Genomic DNA, 27094 nt, shown 5'->3' on the forward strand with positions numbered 1-27094 from the left:
TACTAGACATCATTTCACAGTTCATGCAGATCTGTGAACAGTTCAATTAGCAGATGGTTGTTAGATTCCTGTTTAATCCACCAAACTCACTCACTGATATCTCTCCTGTTTTTGTCAAAGTGTGGCTCTATTTCTGCTTCTTTTTTCAACCCCCCAACGCTGAGCAGCACTCACAACGAGCAGCCCGAGCTGTAAAACGGATGGCTTCCACTGCTCGCCCCAAGGTCCAACCTTACATCTTGTTTAACCTCCATCAAAGGCAACCCAACATGTTTCACTTGTCCGCCAACCTTGTCTGCTGTGAGTTATGCTCTTAAAAAAGCCAGATTTTTTTTATTTATTTATTTTTTGGCTCAACGCAACGTTTGACTTCTGAGTGCAAACCCCTTTTATTAAATCACCTCTCTCCGTCTTTTGCATGTAGACGCCACGGTGGAAGGAAGAAATCGAACCGGCGGACGCCGAACGACCTGAAGGCACGGACGTCAGTCTGCAGCAGGTGGGTTATCTGAGCTGCTGGCAGGTCGCGCTAATGAGCAAATGATGAGGAATTAGCGGCGAAATGGCCATTCGGCCCGGACTCCCTGCTGATGCGCAGTCGGTGAGAAGCAGCCGTGCGTGCAGCGCTGCTCCGGAACGTCTCCTCCCCTGTTTCTGCAGTGTTGCCGCTTCTTCTGCTGCTTCTTCTGCTTCTTCTCCTTCCCCCTCATTGCTCATTTGGCCAAAATCCGCCCGCCACTGCACCGCACTGTTCATTCCTTCACCACCTTCCCACCTCCCCTTGTCCATCTTGTCCTGATCCCGTGTGCTCCGCGTCCTCTCAGCCGTTCGTTCGTTCGTTCGTTCGTTCATTCACGCCTACTCTTACGTGCAGTCCTGTTTGGTTCTTTTGCAGCGCAGACAAGAGAAGCAGAGGATTTTTTTTTTTCACTCTCTCTCTCTCTCTCACTCACTCACTCCCTTCCTCTCTCTATTCCCCACTCACTTTATTTCCCCCCCCCCCCCCCAGCATCGTTAGAGCATCCTGAACAGCGGGCAGGTGTGGAGATTTGCGGATAGATAGGAGCGGGACGCGGGAGGACAGAGTCATTTAATATTTTATGTTACGCATCAACAACACGTATAGTCTGGAGAGGATACAGCAAAAACGCATTGAGGCGGTATTGGAGGGGAGAAGGGGGGGGGAAATATCCACTTTGCCTTTCGGAGGATGTCGCCGCGGAGGAACAAGGGATTTTTTTGAATGTCTAAATAAAAAGAAGGTGGCGAGCCCACAGTGTTAAGTTTGCCTGAGGAGGGTACCTGTCGGCAGGAAAGCTACGCGTCATTGCCAAAGACAGCGGCGCAACAAGCCCCACACCATTACGCCAGGCTGCCGTGTGTGTGTGTGAATGGCACTCGGGTTGTTCTTTTCCTTCTCCTGTCCACCGGGTTGCGGGGAAGCCACGCCGCTTGCGGGGTCCAGCCGAGATTCGGGGGCTTTCTGTGAGTATCTGCGGGGAACCGCCGCGCGCACCGATTGGGTCCGTCTGTTTGTCCGTCATGCCCAGCCGGACACTGAATGGATTGACTTGCTTTTGTCTTAAATGTACCATACACAATATTCAGTTTCTTCTGTAAGTTTACACTTTGAATTTGCAAGAATGCTGTGTGTTGTTGTTGGGTTTGTTTTTTTGTTTTTTTCTCTCATCCCAATTTATGTTCTCGCTGCTGGTCCACAGCAGCAGCTTCTGAAAGGGTCCATTTCAAACTCTTTGATGTGGATTCTTCTCATGTAGTTTTTCACGATGAATTCGTGGCTTTCTGCTGTTTGTTCATTTAAAAAATGTCTTTGTTACAGTGCATTATGAAAGATAGGTTCATCTGCTGAGGCCAAAACACCTACACCGAGGTGGATCACTGAAACCTGCACCCAGGTGAGTGATGCACTTTGTTTGAATGGTTATTTAAATATATATATTTTTTAAATGCGCGTGTATGTACATTTTCTAGATCTTATTCTTTGCTGTGACGCTTACGCTGTGTACATGCATTTCAATTTGTTCTTTTCCTTTATTTCTGATCGTTTCCGCATCGAACACAAGGTCTTGAGAAACTTGTGTTTCCTGCCAACACTCATGCTTTATTCACAAGATCTGTCATATTTATTTTTCATGTTTGTTATTTTTTAACGGATTCCCCCCCAAGATAGAGCAACGACATCCACGAGGAATCCTGTTGCAAATTGAGGCTGCCACCATTTGGATCCCCTTCTCTGGTATCAGCGTGTGACTCATTATGTACAAGTGTTTACTTGCCAACCTGAGACCTCAAATTGCCATCCATCCATCTTCTATACCGCACTCAGGGCTCCAGTCCAAAGAAAAAGATTTGACGATGAAATCATCACCAACATCATCATCATCGTCACCATCATCATCATCATCATCGTCGGCGTCATCATTATCATCATCACTAGGTGAGAGAAAAAATGTATGAAAGAAAGTGACGCCTTGCCAAGCCATGCTGAAAAGGGAGAAAAAAGTGATCTGAGCTCATTGATCAAAAGGCATCTGCATTGTGTGTGTGTGTGTGTGTGTGTGTGTGTGTGTGGGTGTGTGTGTGTGTGCGTGCGTGTCAGGGCGGTGGGGAGGTTAGAGGGGGATCGCTAGCAGGAAGGTTGCAAAGCTCAGGATCCATAAAATGCTGTTGGCGAGATTAGCGAATGATCAAACTGGGGTGAAAGATTGCCACCCCTGGCTAGTCGTGTTGAATATCGAAGTCCTTGTTTAGGAACAAGACATGATGATTTGTGTCTTTTTCCTGGTGAGCCTTCAGCTGTATCTGCTGCTTTCTGTGAGGGAATGAATCCAACAGTATCAGACAGTGTTTCCAACACAGTGTATCGTGGTGGTGTGCCTTGATTCCAACCCCAATGGGCCTGCAACAATAAAGTATTAGTGGAACATATAAGTATAGATCCAGCAACAGATCCATGCATTTTTTTACCTACTTTATTGCACAATTTGCCCACATTGAGGCAAAAGTCAAATTATAAAAACAAATACAATTGGGCAGCTGAGGCCAATTTGAACAAATGCAGGTGTACTTCGAATATCTGGCTGTTTGGACACAAACGTCGAAGCACCGCTGCTGTACGCAACATCAGAGCGGATTAAAAATATGTCGACACCTTTGTCTCCACAGTGTTGTCGACAAAGAATGTTTCATCTCAGTGAAACCACCAGTTGGAGTGCCTGCTTTTGCCATAGAAACATCACCCACACAAAATTTGTGCAGGTTTATGTGCCAAAAGTGGTACCGGTCTTGTGATTATATTATATTATATTATATTATATTATGTTATATTATATTATATTATATCATATTATATTCCACTGCGAATGAATTTTTTTTATAAGTTGCTCTCACATCATGGTCTGCAGGTTAATCGTCCAAGCTTGACAGCTTCAGAAACACTGCATCAGGACTTCCCCTGATGTCTTTGTTTAAAGCTGATGAAATGTTCTCTCCAAACCAGCGATCGGATCTCATTTCGCCTCTCTGCTCCTCCTGCCAGTTGCCTTGGTTGCTGTCCGTGGTGCTGATTTGCTCAACCCTTTTTTTTATGTACTTGCCAAGATAAGCATTTCAAGGGTCAAGTTGTTGCACAGTGGTGTTGTCATTCCACAGGTACCACCTGTTAGTCCTACACATATATATAAATGAGAGGCGGGACATTAAATTCCATGGTTTTTGCTGCACTCTTTTTTTTATCGGCAATCACTGTCATGATGGGGATTTTGCACTCCTGTGAAGCAGGTCAGAGTGAAGATAGCAGCTTTCTCTCTGCTGCATGACAATGAGAGCATGTGCTGCATGTAGCTCACCGTCGGAGACAGATGCAGGTAGGAAACCTAGTTTTGAGAGGGAGGGGGGGTTTTAAAATATTCATTAGAGAGCGTGAGATCACCCTTCTCTGGAACTTTTTCCTCTTTCCCATACCTGCTCACAAAGGGGCCGCCGTAAATCCATATTGACACTGTCCCCTTTGAATTGCACATTGCAGCTGTCGCAAGCTAACCCTCTGCCAGGAAAACCACTGTGAGTGTGTGTGTCGTCCCCTGACTGGGTTGCGCGGGAGGTGAAAAGTGTTTTGTTCATCTCGTAGCATTTAACAGATTATTACAGACAGGAGAAGCTTGCTCACTGGTGAGGAGGACGGTCTCCGCTCGGACTAACCTTTTGGTATCAGTAAGACTGCGCTGCCTTACAAGAACAAATAGCTTGTTATGCGCACTGCCAGTGAAAGTTTATTTTTGGAATCCTATCGAGCTGCAGAGTGCATGGTGGACTGACTCAGATCCCCCCTCGGTACTACAGGTGCGGAATCTAACATTTCTACTACTGCTTAGCACAAATGACCACATTATGTGTGTGGGAGTTTGACAGGATGGTTCAATACCAGTGACTCAATGAGTGGTCGGTGCCTGGCGTTTCAGGCTTTCCAAACTCGGACCGAGCGAGCCGATGGATCCCACGTCATTTGCATACAAAAGAGTATGACTGTGAGCACTTTTGCGGTGTCAAACCTCTGCGTGTGGAGGTTAGCACAGGAATAGAACTCTGGGATCGGGGAGAAAGCCGTCCCCCGCACAGAATCACTTTTTCCTTTGTCTCTCAGGTGCTCACGCGGACCTCCACATGTGACTCGGATTCAAGGCAGCGCATCAGAAGGCTCCGAGCGTCTCCCCTCCCCCGCCACCCGCCGCCATGTTCCTGCAAAAACAGCGTCCGTCCGTCACGCAGTGTGTACGGATCTCCATCCTGCTGGTCCTCCTGCCGGGAGTCACCCATTTCTCCCAGGGGAGTGCCGGCCACGACGATCCTCCCAGCTCGCCGCCGGGCAACTGCTCCAGTGAGGACAACTGCTCCGATGGCGTGGTGCTGCCCCTGTGGAACCCGCAGAACCCCGCCGTGGGTGACAAGGTGGCCCGCGCCATCGTCTACTTCGCCGCCCTTATATACATGTTCCTGGGCATGTCCATCATCGCCGACCGCTTCATGTCCTCCATCGAGGTCATCACCTCTCAGGAGAAGGAGATCACCATCAAGAAGCCCAACGGCGAGACCACCACCACTACCGTGCGCGTCTGGAACGAGACGGTGTCCAACCTGACTTTGATGGCGCTGGGCTCGTCGGCGCCGGAGATCCTGCTGTCCGTCATCGAGGTGGTGGGCCACAACTTTGAGGCCGGGGCCCTGGGACCCAGCACCATTGTGGGCAGCGCCGCCTTCAACATGTTCATCATCATTGCCATCTGCGTGTACGTGGTGCCGGAGAACGAAACCCGCAAGGTCAAGCACCTGCGGGTGTTTTTCGTCACCGCCGCCTGGAGCATGTTCGCCTACGTCTGGCTCTATCTCATCCTGTCCGTCTTCTCCCCCGGCGAGGTGCACGTCTGGGAGGCCGTGCTCACCTTCTGCTTCTTCCCGCTCTGCGTGCTGCAAGCCTGGATCGCTGACCGCCGCCTGCTCTTCTACAAGTACGTGCACAAGCGCTACCGCGCCGACAAGAGCCGCGGCATCATCATCGAGTCGGAGGGGGACGCCATGTTCACCAAGATGGACCTTGAGATGGACGGCCAGGGCATGAACTCGCACACCCACCCCAAGGAGGCCCTGGACGGGATGCTGGACGGGGTGGAGGAAGGCGGCGGGACGAGTTTGGAGCAAGACCAGGAGGAGGAGGCTCGGCGGGAGATGGCCCGAACCTTGAAGGAGCTGAAGCAGAGGCACCCAGAGAAGGACATGGAGCAGTTGATCGAGATGGCCAACTACCAGGTGCTGGTCCAGCAGCAGAAGAGCAGGGCGTTCTACCGCATCCAGGCCACGCGCATGATGATCGGCGCCGGTAACATCTTAAAGAAGCACGCCGCCGACCAGGCGCGGAAGGTGGTGAGCTGTCACGAGGCCAGCGGGCAGGAGGAGGATCCCAACACCATCTACCTGCAGTTCGAGCCGTCGCACTACCAGTGTTTTGAGAACTGCGGCTCGCTCAAGATGTCGGTGACCCGGCACGGAGGGGAAAGTGGCTGCACGGTGAAGGTACGGGAGGGCGAGGGAGAAATAGCAGCGTGTGTAAAAAAAATGGCCCAAGTTCAATGTAAATGAACGGCAACAGCTCGAGGTGCTGGAAAACTTAATAATTCATCATTTTTTTCTTCCCCTACGTTGAACTCCATATGCTAAATTTTTAACGGGCTTTTTCTTTTCCCGGCAGGTGGACTACCGGACAGAGGACGCCACCGCCAACGCCGGCTCAGATTACGAGTTTGCAGAGGGCACGTTGGTGTTCAAGCCCGGCGAGACCACCAAGGAGTTCACGGTGGGCGTCATCGACGACGACATCTTCGAGGAGGACGAGCACTTCTACGTGCGCCTCAGCAACCCGCGCATCGCTCACCGGGCCGAGGTGTCCGTGCTGGAGCCCAGCTCCATCACCTCCAGCAGCAGCATGATGGGCCTCTCCTCTCACGGCCCGCCCAAGGCGGCCCTGGGCAAGGCCCACACCGCCACCGTAACCATCTACGACGACGACCACGCCGGCATCTTCACCTTCGAGAACAACTCCACCAGGGTGAGCGAGAGCGTCGGCAACATGCAGGTGAAGGTCCACCGGACGTCCGGCGCCAGGGGGAAGGTGGCCGTGCCGTACCACACCGTGGAGGGCACCGCCAAGGCCGGGGAGGACTACGAGGAGGTGTCCGGCAAGCTGGAGTTCCAGAACGACGAGACCATGTGAGTGCCAGCGGCTCCTGACGCTGCCCCGTCACTCAGCGGAGCGTTCGCAGCCCACGTGTTTGTATGACAGATTTACTGTTAACGTTAGGTTATAAACGGGGGTTGGGGGGGTGCATTTTCCGGAGAAACTGGGAGAAGTTGAGATCTTACAGATGGAAGCCGTGGGAGGATAAGAGAATATTATCGTGAGGCAGATAATGAAGCCTTGTGGCTGCCGCGTTAGAAGAAGAAGAAGAAGAAGAAGAAGAAGAAGAAGAGGCTCGGGAAGCAGTTTTCTCTGAATGGATTCATGTCGGGGGGATGAGGGAGCTTGGGGGACTGTGGGGGGGGCGTTCCTTTGGGATTTCTCCAGCATTTACACGGGAGTGCGGTTGAAGATGCGGAAGCACCGGGAAGCCGATGGCGGAGAAACAAAAGAGAGGAAAATCAGACAGGTGCGGAGCGAGGGAGGTAGGGAGTGAGGGGGGGGGGAGGGAGTTGAAGGAGCGGGAGAAACAGGTGCCTGTGCGACACTCTGAAGCAGCAGGCGGGAGGGCGGAGAAGAGAGAGAGGAGCGCCGGGTGGCGTGATGAACATTCTGGGGAACGACGACGACCAGTGCGCTTTGTAGCGGGCGGCCTGGTAATGAGCTGCGGGCCCCAGCGATTATCTCCAGCAGTTGATTCTTTCTGGAGCTCTGCAAGGGAAAATAAAATGCCCCCAGCCGTATCAAGCTCATCAGAAAAGCATTTGTGGCGCGCCAGAGGACGAGACAAAGGAGCGCAAAATGTGTCGGATGAGTCGGTTGGCGCGCGAAGGCTTCCAGGCAGGGCCGCTGTGTAGGTGTATTGTGTAGGTCGGGCGAGTGGGAGGCAGAGCAGGTGAATACACAGTGTCAACGCGAAAACAGGTCTTCTGGTTGGTCTCTTTTTCCAGTTCTCTTTCTCTCTTTTTTTCGCCTCGTAGCTCCGGTCATGTAATATATTTTCTGCGTTAGTCAGATTAGTTTTGCAAGCGGCCCGCAGTTGCTCACTCTCATCCCCATGTTCGTTCACCAGGGTGTTTGTGTCAACGACTGTGGACTAAGCCCCTCCACCTCCAAGCTCCACCCCCTTGCACCCACTTAAAAACGGAACGATGCTCCAAATGGGAATTAAAAAAAAAAAAAAAAAAATCTCCTTGAGCACCCCGAGGCAATTAAAGGGAGCCGAGAGGCGTCCCAATAGTTCTCAACGTAGTGCAGACAGGCTACAGAACAGAACAGAGGCTGCACTTAATGAGGCAGCGGCCTATAACAATGCGAAACGAGCGGCCGGAGGCAGGAGCTGCATTCAGATGGAGACGGAGCGCTCGGATCAAACGGCCACCTCGGCTGAACGACGCACATCTGATATGCGGGCACTCGTGACACTGACACGGCGCGTATCATCTCCAGCTCCGACCTTTTTTTTTCCAGGGAAAATAATGAAAAGAGAGCGTAAACGGTTTTGGGGGGAAAAAAACGCTTGTATGTGCTCGGATGCTCAGCTGCTCAGAGCGAGATGGAGTGCAGGAGAACTCTGATCACAGGTGTCAAACTTTGAGTCTGGCTCTGATCCTGAGTCCAAACAGCCGAGATCCTGGTGGGTGAAGGAGTCGCGGCTGCTTGTCTTTGCGGCGGCTGAAGAGCAGATGAAGGGGTTTCACGTTGGAAAAACTTTGCCCGCGTCGAGTTCCACAAGCAGCACAGCAGATGTCTGGAGCCTTTCTGAAAGCTCAGAGTTTTTGTTGCTCCTGCTTCGTGCTGCTCGGATGTTCCAGTCAGACTGAATATTTCATGAGCCTGTTTAATTTGGACTCATCGTGCCGGCCCGTTAGGAGACGGAGGTGAGGCCTCGTCCCCGCCTTCTGCGCTGCAGAGCGTGTCAGCCGCTGCCCTCAACCGTCCACTTTTATTGATTTTTGTTTTGCTTTTTATTTTTTCGCTCCCGACTTAATGGTGCACCGTGTCTGCTGGCTGCTCGGCAGGAGACCCAAGTTCATCGCTCTGACAGAGCAGCTCCTCTCACCCGCGTGGATTCCCTCGGTGTTTAGGACAAAGAGCTGACACTCAGCAGCAGTCAGCCTCAAGGCTGCTGTGTGAGCGTTACTCTGAGACTGTGTGTGTGTGTGTGTGTGTGTGTGTGCGCGTGTCCATGTCCCTAGCTCTATATCCATGTGTGCCTGCTCGTCCCCTCGTTGTTACAGAATTCAGATGAGGAGGAAGTGAGGGTTTTTTTAGGAGTAGGAAAATGAAGTAAAGAGTTACAAAAAAAACAACAACTACCACTTAAATTCTGCGCTGCAGCGTCTAGAAATAGGAAACACTGGCGTGAAGGCAGGATAAACAGGCCGACACAGAAAGCCGTTTAACATTTCTCTGTGTCGATGGATTAAAGGGAAGATGCTCAGAAACCATTTGATGACCTGGATCTGGATCTCTTCTTCTTCTTCTTCTTCTTCTTCTTCTTCTTCTTCTTCTTCTTCTTCTTTTTTGGTGCCTCGGAATGTGTGGCAACCGTGCACAGGTTTGAAGCCGCCGTGGATAACGGGGCCAGTTACATAACCAAGGATGAAAGAGATGCGAAGGAGATCACCATCGAGACAGGAAATCGATACCCTGATATTCTTTATTTCTCCCACTTTAATGCAGTCACAATCAATAACACCCTGAACCTTCGGACAAAAATGGATGAAAGTGGAGCGGCGGAATCACGCTCGGCCCACTTGGAGCTGTGCTTCTGTAAAATCCTCAGGATAGAAAAAAAGACTCTTTGAGTCTCTGATTGGCTTCCCTTTTACTATTTTAACTCTCTTAACCGAGGTGTTCAAAGTCATAGCAAGCCTTGGGAGTATTGGGCTGCGGTTCTTTTAGTTTATGCTGAGCTCAGAGATGGTTTGGGATGTATATGGTGTGCTGCCAGTGGTTCAGTTCCAGGCTTCTCCAAACCACCTGTCAGTGTGGCGAGACACTCAGCACCTGATGTGGCATTATTGCACCCGAGTGACAACTTCCTCCTTCACCTCTACCAGCATAGGGAATGTGTGAATGTGACCTGTGGAGTAAATGCACTCACATTGATCAATTTAAGTGTTTTTATTTTTGAAAAGATGCAATCAGATCCCTTTTAAAAAAACTATTGCTTTGTATGGTATGACCCTTTGTGTCTGCACATTGTTATTATCTGCAAAGGATCTATTCGAAGTACTTGTTTCTTGCTACCTGGAAACTGTATGTACATGCCGGATGGTAAAGGAAAGAAGCTTGCAGGGTATCAAGTGCAGTTTCCCAAAATATCTGAAAGTGCATCGCAGAAATATTTATATATAAAAAAAGGTTTGGCTAAAGCAGGATCCACACAGTGCTGTCACAAATAATCATCACCAAGCCAACACAAACTAAAAAATTAAAGATAGGCAAGCGAGTGATGTGGAGTTTCTTCCTGTATCTGTTTTCACTTATTCATGAGATTTGCTACATGCACAAGTCCGTCCATTCTAATAGTGCAAGTGAACATGAGCAGAGATTAAAAAAACAAAAAAACGAACAATAAAAAACTTTCCATCCCACACGCAGCAAACTGCAGCTCCTGGGTCCACCATTTTGCTCCTGACTCAGGCCACAGGCGCACAGATTAAGATAAGCGCTGTAAAAACAGTATCAGCTACAAGTAAAAGTGCCGATTGGATATCCCTTCCTCCAAGATGGTCATGTTTTGAGTTATTTGGGATGATTTCAAGCCAAAATCATTTTGGAAACATCTATCTCACACAACTGTCTAATTCTTTCAGTTAAAAAAACATCTCCAAGACCAAGCCGGTTGGTTATAACGAAACTGGATACGGTTGTTGACAGGTTGAAATATCTGGCAGCAGAGAAAAAGTGAATGGTCGGGGATGCTGACGCTTAACATTTGACCAGTCACAGTTCAGTGTTACGGTCTGTTGGTCAAAATGTGACGCAGTTTTAAGTACATCTGTCATTTTATTCTCTAAAACTCACTGTAGTAAATAATCATTAGCAATGTGAACTGCAGCAGTTATTAAAAACATATTTCTTACTGCTCTTTTTTAAAATTCTTTTGGCTCCCATACATCTTTCCTATGGCCCCTCCGGTGGAGCAGATACACGCTGGCGCTCCAGTTTTGAGTTATTCATCTCACTGACTGTGTTATAGCCAGTGGCACTAGTATAATATCTTGTACTGTATGTATGGATTTACTTACTGTATGCTCCCCACTGGCGTCACTCTTATCTAGAGAACCTCTCTCCGATCCGGCGTAAGAGAACACACATTCTGCCCGGGCTGAGCGGCGTAAAGGCATGAAATGGTTTACAGTCATACCTGTAGGCAGCGGGGAGTCTCCGCTTTCTGGGAACTTGCTGTTCAGTTCCCTTCCTGACTTGTGGGAAGAAATAGGAGCACCCTGTAAAAAAAAAAAAAACAATAGTGTGGAGGAGAGGAAAACTCCCAGTGAGGACAGTTCCGCTCCTGCCTCCTCTCCAAGGTGTCATCAGCCCCAGTAAGACCTCCTTCTTCCTCAGGATGATCCATCTGAACGCTGCTAATGAATTTGTTTGAGTATTGTACAAACAAATAGATAAACAGACTATAGACAATCAGAGCAACATCTACTGTGCATGTTCTTTATTGTTCCCCAAGGAGACATCCAGGCTTTTTTGTCCGTCTTCCTGCAGTCTGCAGTACATCCCACCCATGCAGCGCAGATTATAGCCTCTTCAGGTGGAGCGTGGATCAATATTCAGCACTAACACAAACAGGACCTACACATTTCTGCATGACTGATGCAGCAGCAGCAGACATGACCGGTAAAAACATAGCTTGGTGGACAGTTCTAACGCAATAAGGGAGCGGGCCCGTCCTGATAGAATACAGCTGTGCCTGTTAGTCGGTATTGACCTGCAGCGATACCTGGTCAGTGAGCCGTTAAACCTGATTACCAAAGTGGAGAAAAGTGGCCGACACGGAGGCAATAACATCACATGGATTTATCACCTGTTCCCAGGGACGGAAATGCAGTTCAGATATCAAGTTTGGATTTTAAGTGAAATAAATGAAGCCACGACTGTTGAAACCAACCGCATGACAAGTTGTGAAAAGTGAGCGATGTGGTTCATGTTTGGAGGAATCTCTTCTTTAAACTTGTCCAGCTGAGGTATGCTTCCACTCAACCAAGGCTAAATCAATAGCTTCAGCTTCATATTAAAAGGTTAGAGTCCCATTAACTGTCACATCTGACACCTGAGATTTATTTTCCACATCTGACCCATCGCCAGTGGGATTCTTCCAAACCATGATTTCCAACATAGTCATGAACCAAATTAATATTTGTTCTCTCTATTTTGAGGTTATTTGTCAAGAGACCATAGACAAAAACAATAATCCCACATAAAGATAAGAGATGTTTTATATATCGGATTTAGCTATAGTTGATTTCCATACATCAGTCGCTATGTATATAAATGTACAGTATTTACAGTGAAGCAAATACAAGAAAAAAAAACATTGAATGCATATATTTGAAAAATACAGTAAGATTTTCCCAAAGTATGCTAAAATATGCAAAATATACAAAAAGATGCATATAGTACATGCAAAGCAAGCATGTAAATAACACTAGACTAGTAAAATATCTATCTGTGTATTATTATTGCCTTATCAGCTTAGGAAAAATTAAAAAAAAATTGAAAATTGGCAAATTTCAGGGTTTTTTTCCTTTGTATTAATTGATCAGTTTTCTTTTTTAGCCTCTGCGCTCCCGCAGCCCATCGGTTGAGGTGTTAAAGCTGTTTACAAAAAACTTTCAGCATTTCTTCGTCACCATTTAGTTGGCCGGAGAGTTTGAAGTTCACAGCAAGACAGTGGGAGTCATTGGGAGTCAACGACAGCTGCCTGTGCGTCTGTGCAAGTGCTTGCGAGGTGAAAGCGCCGAGGCCTGTTGGTTAGAAGCTCCTTTATGCGTAAACACTTGACTTTCCCCATGAGCACCGAGGGAACCATTAGCGGTGACACACTCAAAGCAGACTGCTTTTGTGACAACGCTGCCGTTTCTCAGAAAAAAATAAACATTCGACTTTTCCATTCCATTAAGTGCTGAGGTAACAACATAAAAACAAACCTAAAATGTCAAGACTTTGCCTCGCCGCCGAATGACACATTTCTAGCTATGCCAAATTCAGTTTTTCGAGTTTTCTATTTTTCTCTCACTGGAAGATTGAACTGCTAAGTGTTACAAAAAGCCCATTCCCCAAAGTGTTTTATTGTTATGAGCTCTGCGAGTTGAGACCTGAAAAACAAATAGAGTAGCAAAATCTGAAATGCAAAAATTCCAGCTGCAGATGTATTTTAATAAGAGAGAGTCGAGTGTGGCAGTCCAACAAATGAACATCTTCACTGAGTTGTGGTGAAAGCTGGTCTTCAGAGGTGGATTTCTTCATGGATGACATGGAATACATCTTTAGCATCATCCTGCACTTCAGTGAGGGGAGAAAAATAAATATATACTGTATTACTTAATGTATTTCTATAGACATATGTAAATATATGTGTATATATGTAGATATATATTTCACCTTCTCGTCACAGTCTCCTGCCACCAGGCATGCCTTGTTGGATATTCAGCACGTTTGAAAAGGGACATAAACAATGTAAGAGGGTCACTAACCTTGCAGACATATCAGCAGCAGCAGCATCATTTGTGACATCACAAAGAGCTGATTTCCAGAGCCGTGCCTTTCAGCAGAACTTCGCTAGAGCGAGCGGAGTAAGCAGACAAAGTTCACTCGCTAAATCTTTTTTCATAATTGGTGACCTCTGGGTCCACATTTTTAATAGCACAAATGATACATCATCTCTGCTGTAATAGTTGCTTTCCAATCAACGTCCTCCACCACCCCACGATCACGGGAGCAGAACCGGACCCGAGTGTCAGATGATGGCAGGGGTCGCGACCGAACTTGGCCCCAATCATCACCGTTCACCTCTGCCGTTGTTTTCTTATAACGTCTCCTCGTTGGTTTTGCTATTCTCACACTGTCGAGGCTGGCAGCACGCATTCGCCACGGTCTGCGGAAGCCTCAAAATAGACGCTGCGCACTCGCTTGCCACCGAGCGCCGCCTCTCGCTTTGCCATCGTGTGTTCCTCGACGCATCTCGTGCGCTGGGTTTTGACCGGAGGCTCTCCTGCTGCAGGTCCTCCTCGTTTTCTTCTCTTTCTTCCACCCGCAGGCCTCGCCCGCTGACGGCCGCCACTGACTCTCGTTCAAAATAAACTTCTGCCTCTCCTGCGAAGCGAAGCAAAGCGCGCTTCCTGCGCAGCGTCGAACCCTGGGAGGGTGAGCGTAGACAGAAATAGAGACGGCCACCCACATATCATTAGGGAGATGGAGGGAGAGGGAGAGAGGGAGGCGGAGAGCGGCTGGCAGTGACAGCGGAGGAGAGGAGAGGAGGAGAACGTGTCGGTCACAGTTCGACACGGCAAACGTCACGTGTCTTCTTTTGTTGTTTTTTTTCTCCCCCTGAAGGCATCAAATTCCTCCGTGTCGACGCACACACGTTACCTGAAGGTCCTCTTAAGACTAGTTTGCTCCTGGATAGAGGACACTTGGTTTGCACCATCAACAAGACGGTGGCTCTATTGCCCATGACGTGTTTGACGTCCGCTCTGATAGAATTAACAGCTGTGGAAGGACTCCGCCCCCTCCTGGGTCACTGGGAACACGTTAACGCCTGTTGTTTTTGATTCGAAGATACAAGTCGGGTCCTGAGCCACGCATAACATAACATTCCAATTTCCAAAATAAAAATTGAGAAGAAAAAAAAGAATTCCGCTCCCCTCTTATCTAACCCGGTGTTTTGTGATTCACTGTGTAGGCTTGTAGCTCTCGGACTCGCTCTTTTTATTCAAAAGGGTCCTGAAGCGCACCGGGTCCCACTTGTTGCCCGGGAATCTATTTTTTGATTCCGTTTTACGCAACGCCGGCCTGCAGTCGCCAGGGACAGGGAGACACTAATGAACAGCGACCTCACGGCAATGTGCGCGGCTCCCGTGCCAACCTCTGACCCCTGTGCCCGCAGGAAGATGCTGAACGTGAAGATCATCGACGACGAGGAGTACGAGAAGAACAAGACGTTCACCATCGTGCTGGAGGAGCCCATCCTGCTGGAGGTGGGCCAGAGGCACGGTGAGCTGGGGGCGGGGTTGGGTGGCGCTGGGGGGTTGGGCCGGGGGCGGGGCTGGAGGCGTCAGTGCAACTGCTGTTTTTTGTCATTATTGAATAATTGATGGTGGGTTTTTGCGCTTCTTCCCCAAATGGTTGTAATAACTTTCTCTTTACTCTTGGCTAACTTTAGGAGATAATAATGGTGCCCTTGGCTCACCCTGATAAAAACAGCATTAAAATACTTTTTTTTTTTTTTTCCCAAAAACCTTATTATTGATGAAAGAAGTTAATTTAAATCAGAACTCAGTGGGGACAGGGACTCTTTTAAACCCCTGGCTTGTGTGCATTAAACTGACTCATGTGATAACTTCGATTGAACTGTGTTCAGTTGACCTGACGTGACAGACAAAGTGTTTCTCCAAATCCCTCGAATTCATTTCATATTTTCACGTGGGGGTTCGGAGCCCACAGGCTGTGGTACGGGCAGACTGAGTGAGTTGGCAGCAGCTCCAGGCTTCCTGTTGGTGCCATGGTTGAAATTTGGCACGTGTCATCGCCTCAGTAGAAGCTGCGATGTGCTAAAGGCCACCGAGGAGCATGAAAAAGCCATTAGCCTTGTGTTTCTCTCTCTCTCTCTCTTTTCAACAAATAGTTTTTCATTTCTGATCAAACTAATGCAGTTTCCGAGCTGAAAGCGGCGTCATTGACAAGCTCGCAGCGACTCTGTTTGTGTCCTAATGGGAGGCTGGCTGGAGCTGCCACCTCTTCCCGCCCAGAGCACACTGATTAGTCCTTTGATAGGCCCTTTGTCAATACTGGTCGTGCCAGAGGAGGCAACAAATTTAAGCTTAATGGTGCAAATTATAAGCCACGCTTAAGGTGCACTCGACTGAGTTTAACAAGGCTAAGATGCTGGAGAGGCTCTCTGTCTGTTCGATGTTACAGCACCACTGAAAACATCATCAAACAACAATCATAAAATTGAATGAATCTACAAAAATCAATTTTTAAAAAAAGAGCTTAAAAATGTCAAGAATTTTTAAATTTCTTTATTTACCTCCTCTGCCCACAAACGTCATTCATTGCTTCTCCTTGGCCTCTCCTCACTCCCAACACACTTTCTTTTCTGACATCTATTCAGAAATTTTTACACAGTCTGGCAACAGTCAAGTAAACAAACAGCTGAAAAATTCAACCCCACTGGCCAAAAATGTGCTAAACAATGGACTTGGACAGAGTATGAAACATTTAGAAAATTGCTAGAAATACACAAAAGTATTATATATTGTTTTGAAGATTTAACTGTCACATTTCTGCATTATTTGGATCTGGATTAGTGGTTGAACTCATGTATAGCAAGGTTCTACATGCAGGGACACTCAGGTTAGTGGAACCTTTGTTGACCTTCTACTGTGCAAAAAGCATCTGTTTCAATGGGTGAAGTCACACTTGGCAGTTCCACTATTGGTCAACATTATGGCTGCAAACAGTGGCTTTCACGGCCAACAAATCTTTTTTAAGGTGGGCAGAGCCGGTGGGTGAACAGAACCTCTGTGTCCGCAGGAGACACCAACGACAACAAGACGGCGGCGGGGCCGGAGGACGTGTCGAAGATGGGCTGCCCCATCCTGGGCGAGCACACCAAGCTGGAGGTGGTCATCGAAGAGTCCTACGAGTTCAAGGTAAGGTCTCTGACTTCAGTAAATACCATGGCATGGCGCAGCCTGTACGATGCCAAGTTCATCTGTATTTTGGAGCCACTGCGCTGGTGAGAGGGATCTGCTGTGCTGCTTCACAGGCCTCGGAAATCCAATCGCTACATCCTGTACGTGAAGGAACAAAAAATATGATTCCTACATGTGTTTGCTTTTAGTTTTTCCCCGCGTTGAAGGCTGTTTCATCTTTCAACGTGCGTCAGGGTGGCAGGCAGTCTGAGTAACAGGGTGGAAAGAAATGAAGTGGGCACCAGCTGCACGCTGTGGGCCAGCGCCTCTGAGTCCCGCTTAACCACGTCTTAATAATTCAGCAACACACACGTGATAATAAAGCATTTACAGACTTTGTTAGGAGGTAAATAAATGTCCCAGCAGCTTTTGAAGGTAGTCCAGGTATTACTATGCAGCTAACATTTCAGCAGCTGACAAACACTCCATGCGTCTGCAGTATCTCGCACTACTTCATCCCATTCTTTGCAATTTCCCTTTAAATTCGTTGCAGTTTTCCTTTAAATAATTGTATATTAAGATACACATAGATCAACATTGAGCTATTTTGCTGTGACTGCACAGAGACAATAAATGCCGTTATGATTCCAATTTTGATTGGGAAAAGTCAAAAGTAACCAGTGATGTACTTTGTCAGAACTCAAAAACTAACTTCAACCAAATTCATCAACTAATTTAATTGTAATTGAAGTGAATATATTTGAACATAAAGCTCAGGTTTTCTCTTGAATTAAAACTAAACCTTATGATCTGACTTTAATGACGTCAATGCATGGTCAACTTTTTTCTCCTTCTTTGGGTAGTTTGTTTAATCTCCTCGCAGATATTAGAAAGTCTGACAGGAAAAGAGACAGCATTTTAGCGCATAATTGTTTATGTCTCAGTGTTTTGGTTTTGCAGCAGATTAAAGTTTAATTTGACTGGGAATGGGTGATAAATTATTAGTGATGTGCGAGTATCTAATGGCTCTACCAGTCGGAGCAATCAACCCATCGCTTCATTCAGATGAAGTCGTCTGAAGTTGCGGAAATTGCATCGTTTGTGGAGTTTGCAGTCGTCAAAGTGGCGTTGCCATCTTACCATCGTTTCCTCACGAACAGTCGCAAATATTTTAACCCACTCAGTTAATTTTTACTGGTTGTAAATGTCGTTGTTTAGATGCAATATTATGGAATGGTTTGTCTCCAGCCAGTTGTTGAACTCCACAGAAGTGATGAAGGTCCATTCTGTACTTTTTTGTTTGGTTTGTTTTTTATTTTCCCTCAAAATGCATTTGTACTAAAACAAGCAGTTCTGTAAATTATCCCTTTGTGACATCACAAAATGGCAGATTTCTGATACCTCTTCCAGGCTAGTGAGCACCAGATCAGCTCACAATGTCCTTCCAAACATGTGATGTACATGGACGCTTTAGAAAAAGAATCCAGTTTTTATCAGCTCGCTTTTTTTTTTAAGGATGCCGTAAACAGGGGGCTAAATATGCTGTTTTCCATAGATATATACGGAGGTGTGGGGGAGGTGATACTTAATCATGCAAGGCTGCTCCACTGTAGCCTGGGATGAAAAATGGGTAAACGATGCAACCTTTAAATTAATGCGATCACCGTGACAAAGCTCCTGTCAGGCCAGGAAGCGCATTTTCCAGCTGTTTTGCGTCGTAATCATTTTGGAAACGACCCTGGAAGAAAAAAATAATAATACATGTGGAAATTTGTGTTAATTGCCAGCGTTGATCTGCGAGGTGATGCCGCAGTGACATGCTGGGCTCCGTTGTCATGATAGTCCCAGAGCCGTACATCCTGCGCTGGTGCAGTGCTGGCACACTTCCTTTTTTTTTTCCTGAGGGATCATGGGATTTTGTGCTCTCCCGCATCTGCACTGGTGACTCACTGCGCTCCACAGTGGGAGGAGTGGTACAGTTAATTGCGCCCTATTTCAGCAGATCAGTGTCCCCCGTCTCATATGAGCAGTGGCACTAACACGTTGCCACGCGCACCTGCGTAAAAGTTTCCACTCTCGCAGCACGGCCGTGTTTTTCTTATGTTTCTTTGTTTGTTTTTTGTGCTTCATTTAACGCTTTTTCTGTCGTTCCTGCGCCCGTCCGCAGAGCACAGTGGACAAGCTGATCAAGAAGACAAACCTGGCCCTGGTGGTGGGGAGCAGCAGCTGGAGGGAGCAGTTTGTTAGCGCCGTCACGGTCAGCGCAGGTGAGTCGGGGTGGCCGAGATGTCTCATCTGTGGAGAGAAACTGAGGTTGATTGCACCCAACCAGCTGCTCCTCAGGACACTTTGCCGGCAAGGCGGCGCTTCCTTGGGTAAAAACCCCAAATGCACCAGCTTTTTAAAGTTTCATTCAATGGATAATAAATGAAGCAGCTAAAAGAAAAACAATTTGTGAAGATACGCACGGTGAACGCTTTCCATTTTGTCACTTGCAAAGCCGTCTGCGCGGCCTTGTGAACCTTCCCTGATCTGCACCAGCGCACAGGGTACTCAGGCAAAACGCAGGCCAGAACATTGGAGATGAGCCCTTTCTTGCTAATGGGCTCGTTTTTTTTCCTCTTATTCCCCCTCTCATGTTGCATTTACTCAGACTTGCATGTGAAAAGGGAGAGTATGTATAAATAGAAGGTTTAATTCCAGCCTGTCCGTACGTCACGGCCTTATTTACAGATTCAACTCAGTGCCTTTGAAAAGGTTAGCTCCCACACAACTGTTTGATGCGTCAGCGGTTATGGTTGTCGTCTAGTATGGATTCTGCCAGATGCCATGGCAGCGTTTGAAGACGCAGCTCAGACCTTGTTCTGGATTTCATTTCGGTGAACACAGTGTCTGTGAAAGTGTGAATATTTAATGGGTCCTATTGAAAGTGAATTTATCTGTATGTATAGAAAGTAAGGGTCTGTGTCTCCAGTCTCCTGATGGAATCCCTCGAAATCAGATAAGCACGCTAGTTAATTTATTTTTTGCTCTGCTTCTTCCAAAAAAAAATCTTAAAATCAGCCCTTTGTGATTTTAGTGTAGTGGCCACAGTCCCGGCCTGATTCTCATTCCCCGCTGTGTGACTCAATGGCAAATATTGCACTAATGGTTTATAAAACCTTGCTCATCCCTGCATCTGCACAGCTGACTGCCTTTTGCACATCTTGCTCTTGTTTGTTTGTGGTATTTAGATTCATTTGACTCTTTCTTGTAATTACCATACAGTTTATTTTTTGTATTTTATTTAGTGCTGCAACAGCGTAGTTCCCCAATTTTCACAATTCTCTTCTATTCTATTGTGCCCTCTGAAAGCCGCTCAGGCTGCCTTGTATATGACCCTCTCAGTCGTGTGGGCTGTCCGACAAAGTTCAGTTTAGCGGGAAGCTAAAACCGGGACTTTGTGCTGGAGGCTGTAAACAGACGGCTAAACATGCACTGTTCTGCCGAGTCCGTGCAGTCGCTCAAAGGCTGCTCCACCGGAGTGCGGCATAAATGATACAGTTCTGCAAACAGAATTTACAGGTTTACAGGCTCCGCTCCGTAAACCGACCAGCAGGACATCACCGCGCTGCTTCTCTCTCCACCAGGCGACGACGACGAGGAGGAGAGCGGCGAGGAGCGGCTGCCGTCCTGCTTCGACTACATCATGCACTTCCTCACCGTCTTCTGGAAGGTCCTCTTCGCCTTCGTGCCGCCCACCGAGTACTGGAACGGCTGGGCCTGCTTCTTCGTGTCCATCTCCCTCATCGGCGCGCTGACGGCGGTGACCGGCGACCTGGCGTCGCACTTCGGCTGCACCGTCGGCCTCAAGGACTCCGTCACCGCCGTGGTCTTTGTGGCGCTGGGCACCTCCGTTCCAGGTGAAGCATCTATCAGTCCTAACAGTCTTTTCTTTCTTTGATCCCGGGGGGAGGGAGAAGCAGCTGTCCCAGCAGACCTTTTTGCAACCTCCCTCCACCTGTGCTGTAAGAATCATTGTTGACTGACGCCTTTTGCTGGACGCCCATTATCTGTAAAGTGAGAAAAGCTCTCTGTCACTCGCTACTCTGTCTCTGTTGCGTATATCTCCATATCATTACGCCCACGCTGCCGTGGAGACGGCAGAGAAAATACAGGCGTTAAGCTCCGACTCGGGAAAAATGCTTTTTGTGCGGCAATTTGCGCAGGAAAATAAGAGAATCACCATCAGGAAGTCCGATTAGCACAACAGTTTCAGTGATGTGAATCATAGGGGTTACTTTTATCCACTAATATCTGCATTTATAGATTAGCTACATCTACGCTGCAATAATGGTGCGCATCTTCAACAGTTAGCAACCCTCAACAGCATTTGGGTCGCACAGCCGAAATCCTGCTTGTCTGTCCTGCCAACTTGACAGCGCTTCTTTCTTTCTTTCTTTTGTCAGTCGATGCAATTCTGTAGTTTCCATAAGCAGCCAGTTCTCGTATGGATAAAAAGTGGGCCATGAAGCAACGGCTCCGGGCTAGAAAACAAAGCAAGGCAAGAAATGCAGAAAGAGACCAGGAATAAGAAGCTACTATAATTTATCGAGAGAAAAAATAGCTTCTGCTAAAGCGATTATTGCCAGTGCCGCAGTAGCTACAGTCTCAACAGAGCGGGGCGGTACTTTCACCCAAACAACATTGAAACAGTATTGACAGTTTTTGTAAGTGGACGGCGTGTTCGTGTGTGACTTCCGACTACTTCCGTTGGACACAGTAGTGTCACTGTCTCTGTGGCCGGCCCAGAGACAGTGACAAGCAGTAACGAATCAAATTCCTCTTCTTCAAATGCGACCAAGTTTTGTCTCTACTTTCCAAACTCTTCCTACGGCCTCTTCAACAGATGGACATGTGAGATAAACTGAAACAGTTAGAGAAATCTAGCATGCCAGATTAATACCAGAGTGATTTTAATTTAAAACTTTTGATTTACACTCCGTTCAAAAGTTTGGGGTCACAGACTCATTTCTGCATTGAACTCCATTATAACCAGTTTGATGAAATAATCATCTTGAATGCTCCGCCATCATTATGAGTGCATGAAAATCAGTCAAGATGTGCTTAACAATTATGGGAACATTTTAGTATGAAAACTGTTTCCAATGTCTAATTGAAAGTGACTGGGAGAATCAAAAATGTGCAAAATTCTGTGTGAACAGACTAAAAGGAGGCTGTTTTAAAGAGCCTGAAATATAAACCACCTTTTCTTACTCTTTCATGGCTTAGCAAACACAACTAAATCTGATTATAAAACAAAGCTTTGTTACATGTTTGTTTACATTTTATATTAGCAATTTTGAAGCATTCAACTTATGTATATTGCAGAAGTATTGCATACTTGATATTCATTCTCTAAAACCACATGCAATTAGACATTAAAGGCAACAATTGTCAAGTCCATCCCATAATGTGCTCAGCACATCTGACTGATTTTCCTGCACTAGTAATGTTCTTAGAGCAGCGTTTCTCAACTCGTGGATCGTGACCCAAAAGTGGGTTGCGGAGCTTTTTTTGCGGCCGGGACTAGAGGCAGGACTCAGACGCAGAGGATTGAGGCCAAAAGTAAATTTATTACACTCACAACTGAAACTCAGATCAGGGTGATCAAACAATTAGAAACTCCTATGATTTCTAAGCAATTCTAGTCTAACAAGTTACAAAATCAAAATCACTCACAAGGAGGAAAAGGCAAAAGGCTAAACTACAAAAAAATGATAATCTACTCTACAGAAGAGGAAGGAACTCCTCTCCTCCTTTCATGCACCAGCACAACATCAACGGACCAATCCGTCGACTGGTGGCCGATGCTGGTGCATCAAGGTGTTCCATAACTGACAACAGGTTGGCTGGGGCAACCTCGTTCACGTCTGTATCTGGGACGGCAGAATATGCAGCCAAGCTCTCGATCACCTGCTCAACTCGGTTCCGAGCGTCAGATTCAGATACGCCATTTAAATCTCAATTACCGGCAACTTCAATGACGTGAAAAGTAACGATGGCGAAGTGGTGTCATACCGCCATACCTTTAAAAAAATAATAAATAAATAAAATACATGTATGTATATATATATATATATATACATATATATATATATATATATATATATATATATACATATATATATATATATATATATATATATATATATATATATATATATATATATATATGTGTGTGTGTGTTGTTATAAATATATATATATATATATATGTATATATGTATATATATATATATATATATATATATATATATAAATATATGTTTATACCTTTATTAAATTCACAAACATTAGAATTTACACAAATTATACTTCGCGTCATACCGCCATACCCACAACGGAGGTGAAGAGCTGCTGACGTCACTTTCCTGCGCCACTGTGATTTCGTTTTCGAGTTGTGGTAACTCTTGTGCAGGGCAGGACCACGAAAATTAAAAAGCAATGCCCTTAGTTTTCTTTTTGATTGTGTCATAAAAGGTGCAACATGAATAAGAAAATGAAAATGCTTTTAGGAATATTTATTAAGCATTTTAATTACGAGTCAAAAAATGCAGCCACGTTCTTAAAATGAAAAAGCATTCTGCTATTGTTTTTTCATTTTCCAATTTTACATTTCATATTGAATATTGGTAACTCTTTGCTGGTGCATGTTTTGAAAATTAAATCTCAAATGTCTTTTCCTTTTTCCTTTGAATTAAGTACAAGAATGAGCAGTCTTGAATAAGAAAATGAAAATGCAGATTGAATGACTTATTAACGCTTTTAATTATGAGTCAAATAATGCAGCTTTGTTCTTAAAATGAAAAAGCATTTCTGCTATTGCATTTTAATTTTAATTATGTTAATTATCTGCTTCCATACAGGGCTAGACATTACAAACAAAGACACTATGGCACAAGGCAAAGGAAACACAGACTTTTTAAACACACAGGGTAACAAGGCACAGGTGGAAACAATGTGTGATTGGGTCGGACGCACAGGTGTCAAAATAAAACGGGAAATGACGAGACAAAACCCCAAGACAAGACAAAACCTCACCACAATGTGACAGAGAAAATCTTGGGCATTTATGGCATTTATTTTGGAGGGCACACAATTTAATTAAGTAATTTCAATAATTTATATACTAGACATGATAGAAAGTGGGCTAGCCTTTTTGTTTTTGTGGAACAAATTTGAGCGCTGTGGAATAAATTTGGGACGTAGCTTAATGATAAGGAAAAAACTGTGGGTTCTGAGACTGCACCAGTTGAGAGCCACTGTCTTAGAGCATCCCAGCAGGTTATTTCATGAAGCTGCTTATAATGGAGTTCAATGCAGAAATGAGTCAGAGACCCCAAACCTTTGAACGCTAGTGTACTTTATTGAAATGTGAATCTATACTGCATTCAGATCCGATCTCAGGCGTCTCCGCCCCGTTTGTTGACACCATTGGGCGTCTCACCCCATGTCCTGTGCCCCACCCCCCAGACACGTTTGCCAGCAAAGTGGCTGCTATCCAGGACCAGTACGCCGACGCCTCCATTGGCAACGTGACGGGCAGCAACGCCGTCAACGTCTTCCTGGGCATCGGCGTGGCGTGGACCATCGCTTCTGTGTACTGGCAGACCAAGGGCAAGGTGTTCCGGGTGGACCCGGGCTCGCTGGCCTTCTCCGTCACCCTCTTCACCGTCATGGCGCTGGTGTGCGTGCTGGTCCTCCTCTACCGCCGCCGTCCCAGCGTGTCCGGGGGGGAGCTCGGGGGCCCACGGACAGCCAAGCTCCTCACCTTCTTTATGTTCCTCTCACTCTGGTTCATCTACATCCTGCTGTCCTCGCTGGAGGCGTACTGCCACGTGCCCGGCTTCTGATGAGACTGACGGACCAACCCGAACCCCCAGAACCCCCCACACCTTGTGTTTACAGTCAGTCAGCCGAATGTGTTTACTCTTCGTTCTTGTCTATTTTCCACAAAGGTTTATAACTATTTGTATCATTGGTTCTTATCGACGGTATTCTTGACTTTGGATCTATGGACTTTTGAACTTTGCTACCACCACCACCACCACCGCCACCACCCACTATGCTGTGAAGTAGAGCTTTAGCCACCAACTCCAACCTCTCGTCAGCTTTCTTCACGTGGACGTTTCTCTATTTTACTGTTACCAGCATTGTTTGTGCCAAACCTTCCACCTCTCGTCACACTACACTTACACCATCATACTCTCTCTCGCTCTCTCTCTCTCTCTCTCTCCCTGCAGAGATTGTTATTTCTTTTCATTTTCAGTTAATAAGCGTTAAGAAGCACAAGAGAAAAGCAGCTCATTCTAAAAGATCCCCCTGTTTGTCAGACAGAGAGTCGACGGTGGTGCATGGGGAAGGACTTTCAGGTGGAAAACATAGCCGAGGCTTCTGTGGTCTGTAAAACATACTTGCGTGTTGATATTTATTACTCAAATTTATGACATGACAACTATAATCATTGTGTGCCACGTTAAAAAAAGATGACCATCGTGCGTGGGAGTTTCGTGAAGGAGTCGCTGTGTTTTTACTTTTGCACGCAGATTTTCTCAGTAACATATTTTAAAGTGCTGTGCGTGATATTTTTGACACGGTTCTTGATGTGCTGATGTGTCCGTGTACACGTGAAAGATAGCTGTATCATACATACTCTTCTCACCGCCTGATCCACGTTCCCCCCACACACACACACAGCTTTATCAGTCATGTCGGACATATCCAGGGTTCAAAATGTCCCTCTTTTTTTGAACATTTTAGGTCACTCTAGACCAGAGTCCTTGATTTTTTATTTTGTCATTTAAATTCTTTGAGCACATTTTGGATTTTTCTGTGTGTGTGTGTGTGTGTGTGTGTGTGTGTGTGTGTGTGTGTGCGTGCGTTGCGTGCGTGTGTGCGTGTGCTCTCATCTCATCAAGTCCCCTCAAACGTTTGGTGACCAAAATTTTGCAAGGACGGGCACAGGAGCTGACACTGAGAAGCAAAATAAGAATCACCAGGAGTCAGACGTCAAGAGGGACGAGATCCCAGACGAGACGATTCAGCAGGTGAAAATGCATTCAAATTCATGTACAGAAATTCCAAGGAGTGTCTTGTGTTGCACAGCAGTTGATATTGAAGTCAGTTTCTTTTTTTATTATTCAATCTAGAATTAATAGAGCCATATTTATTGTAATAGTAGAGGGTATTTATATGATAAATTTTACTCTCATTGATATGCACGTTTAATGTATAAAAAGTGAAAATAAATGTTACTGGTTTATCATGCCTCGGTATGTCTCTTTGTCTTCATTTTTGGTTTGAATATGTAGCGGATGAATATTCAAACGAAAATAAATGAATCATCTTGAAATACTGGGTTAACTTAAAAAAGTGAATAGATTGTGGTAGAAAAAGTGAACAAATGGCTGTGTGGTTAGTACTGAACAGCAACCACTAATTAAAAATGACATCCACTCAAAGACGGCAAAGTAATTCATGAATCATAAAGAAGCCATTGCTTTCCCGCCTGGACTATGTTGATAATTGTAATTTATTATTGCAAGCACAAAAATGTGCTAATTCCAAACACATTAAACAGAAAATGAAGCCCTACTGTGACAGAGGATTATAATTTCCTGCAGCGTGCCCTCCCTCTTGTGGCTTTGTGAGCTTATTTTATACTTTGTGCAATAACTCCAAAAAGCCAATTCTCTTTTTTTAAATTCTTCTTTCTTTAAAAAGGGAAACAGCACTTCCACTCTGCTGTAGGATGAAGAGTAATTCTCATTTATTTAATGTTGGTGAGGGCATGTTTGATAAACGATAGATTTATTAAAACAGCACATCGCACCGTTCAGGATTGTAATTAATCTTTCTCCAAAGTGAGTGGACATGCTTGATAGTCTCAATGGACAAAAATGGACCCTTTCATATATGCCACTCATGACAATTCCGCAGGTTCAATTCACTTTACAACTGTAACATTACATAATTGTAAAGATTCAGCACTCTAAAAAACACGAAACAACACATGGTCATGACGACTGTCAAACGCTGACTGCTGACTGCTGACTGCACGAATCATTGTCAATGAGCTTCAAACGCTGGCAGCATTGTCTCCAACGGTCGGTTGGTCCACGCAGGTCTCGTGACCACACGGCCCCTAATTCTACCGCAGGCCATTCTTGGTAGGCTGGTCATGACATTTGCCATCCTTGAACTTGTCCCACAGTTTAGAGGCTGTCACGTGTCAAGGAATGGTGGTTAGTTTCTCTCTCACGACTTCCTGTTTTATTTTGAAAATTTGAAACGCTGCTCCTGCGTCACTTGTCCTCTTCTCTTTGTGTTTCACAGGTGTCTGGTTGTGGTTGTATTGGTCTGGATTTGTGGTTTTAATACTTCTGTATTTTTTTCATTGTTCTAGGTAGACTCAGTAACTCTGT

The 27094-nt window shown here is 46.0% G+C and overlaps 1 protein-coding gene across 3 annotated transcripts; it reads left to right on the forward strand.

Annotated features, from left to right (window-relative positions):
• Window positions 1-185: 185 nt before the first annotated feature.
• Window positions 186-25418, forward strand: slc8a4a (solute carrier family 8 member 4a). Of its 3 annotated transcripts, XM_076020231.1 has the most exons (10): window positions 186-300; window positions 425-499; window positions 1841-1916; window positions 4664-6087; window positions 6263-6780; window positions 14880-14986; window positions 16529-16647; window positions 18797-18896; window positions 20259-20531; window positions 24144-25418. In XM_076020231.1, the coding sequence occupies exons 4-10, from the start codon at window positions 4753-4755 to the stop codon at window positions 24521-24523; spliced, it is 2832 nt and encodes a 943-aa protein (XP_075876346.1). In that variant the 5' UTR covers window positions 186-300; window positions 425-499; window positions 1841-1916; window positions 4664-4752; the 3' UTR covers window positions 24524-25418. The 3 variants fall into 3 exon arrangements, with proteins under 3 accessions (XP_075876346.1, XP_075876344.1, XP_075876347.1); XM_076020229.1 differs by lacking the exons at window positions 186-300; window positions 425-499 and adding an exon at window positions 619-1485; XM_076020232.1 differs by lacking the exons at window positions 186-300; window positions 425-499; window positions 1841-1916 and adding an exon at window positions 2207-2257.
• The last annotated feature ends 1676 nt before the right edge of the window (window positions 25419-27094 follow it).

The sequence above is a fragment of the Nelusetta ayraudi genome, unplaced genomic scaffold (genome assembly GCF_046127955.1).
Source record: "Nelusetta ayraudi isolate G7.1 ecotype Tasmania unplaced genomic scaffold, CSIRO-AGI_Nayr_v1 ptg000011l, whole genome shotgun sequence".
Lineage (NCBI taxonomy): Eukaryota > Metazoa > Chordata > Actinopteri > Tetraodontiformes > Monacanthidae > Nelusetta > Nelusetta ayraudi.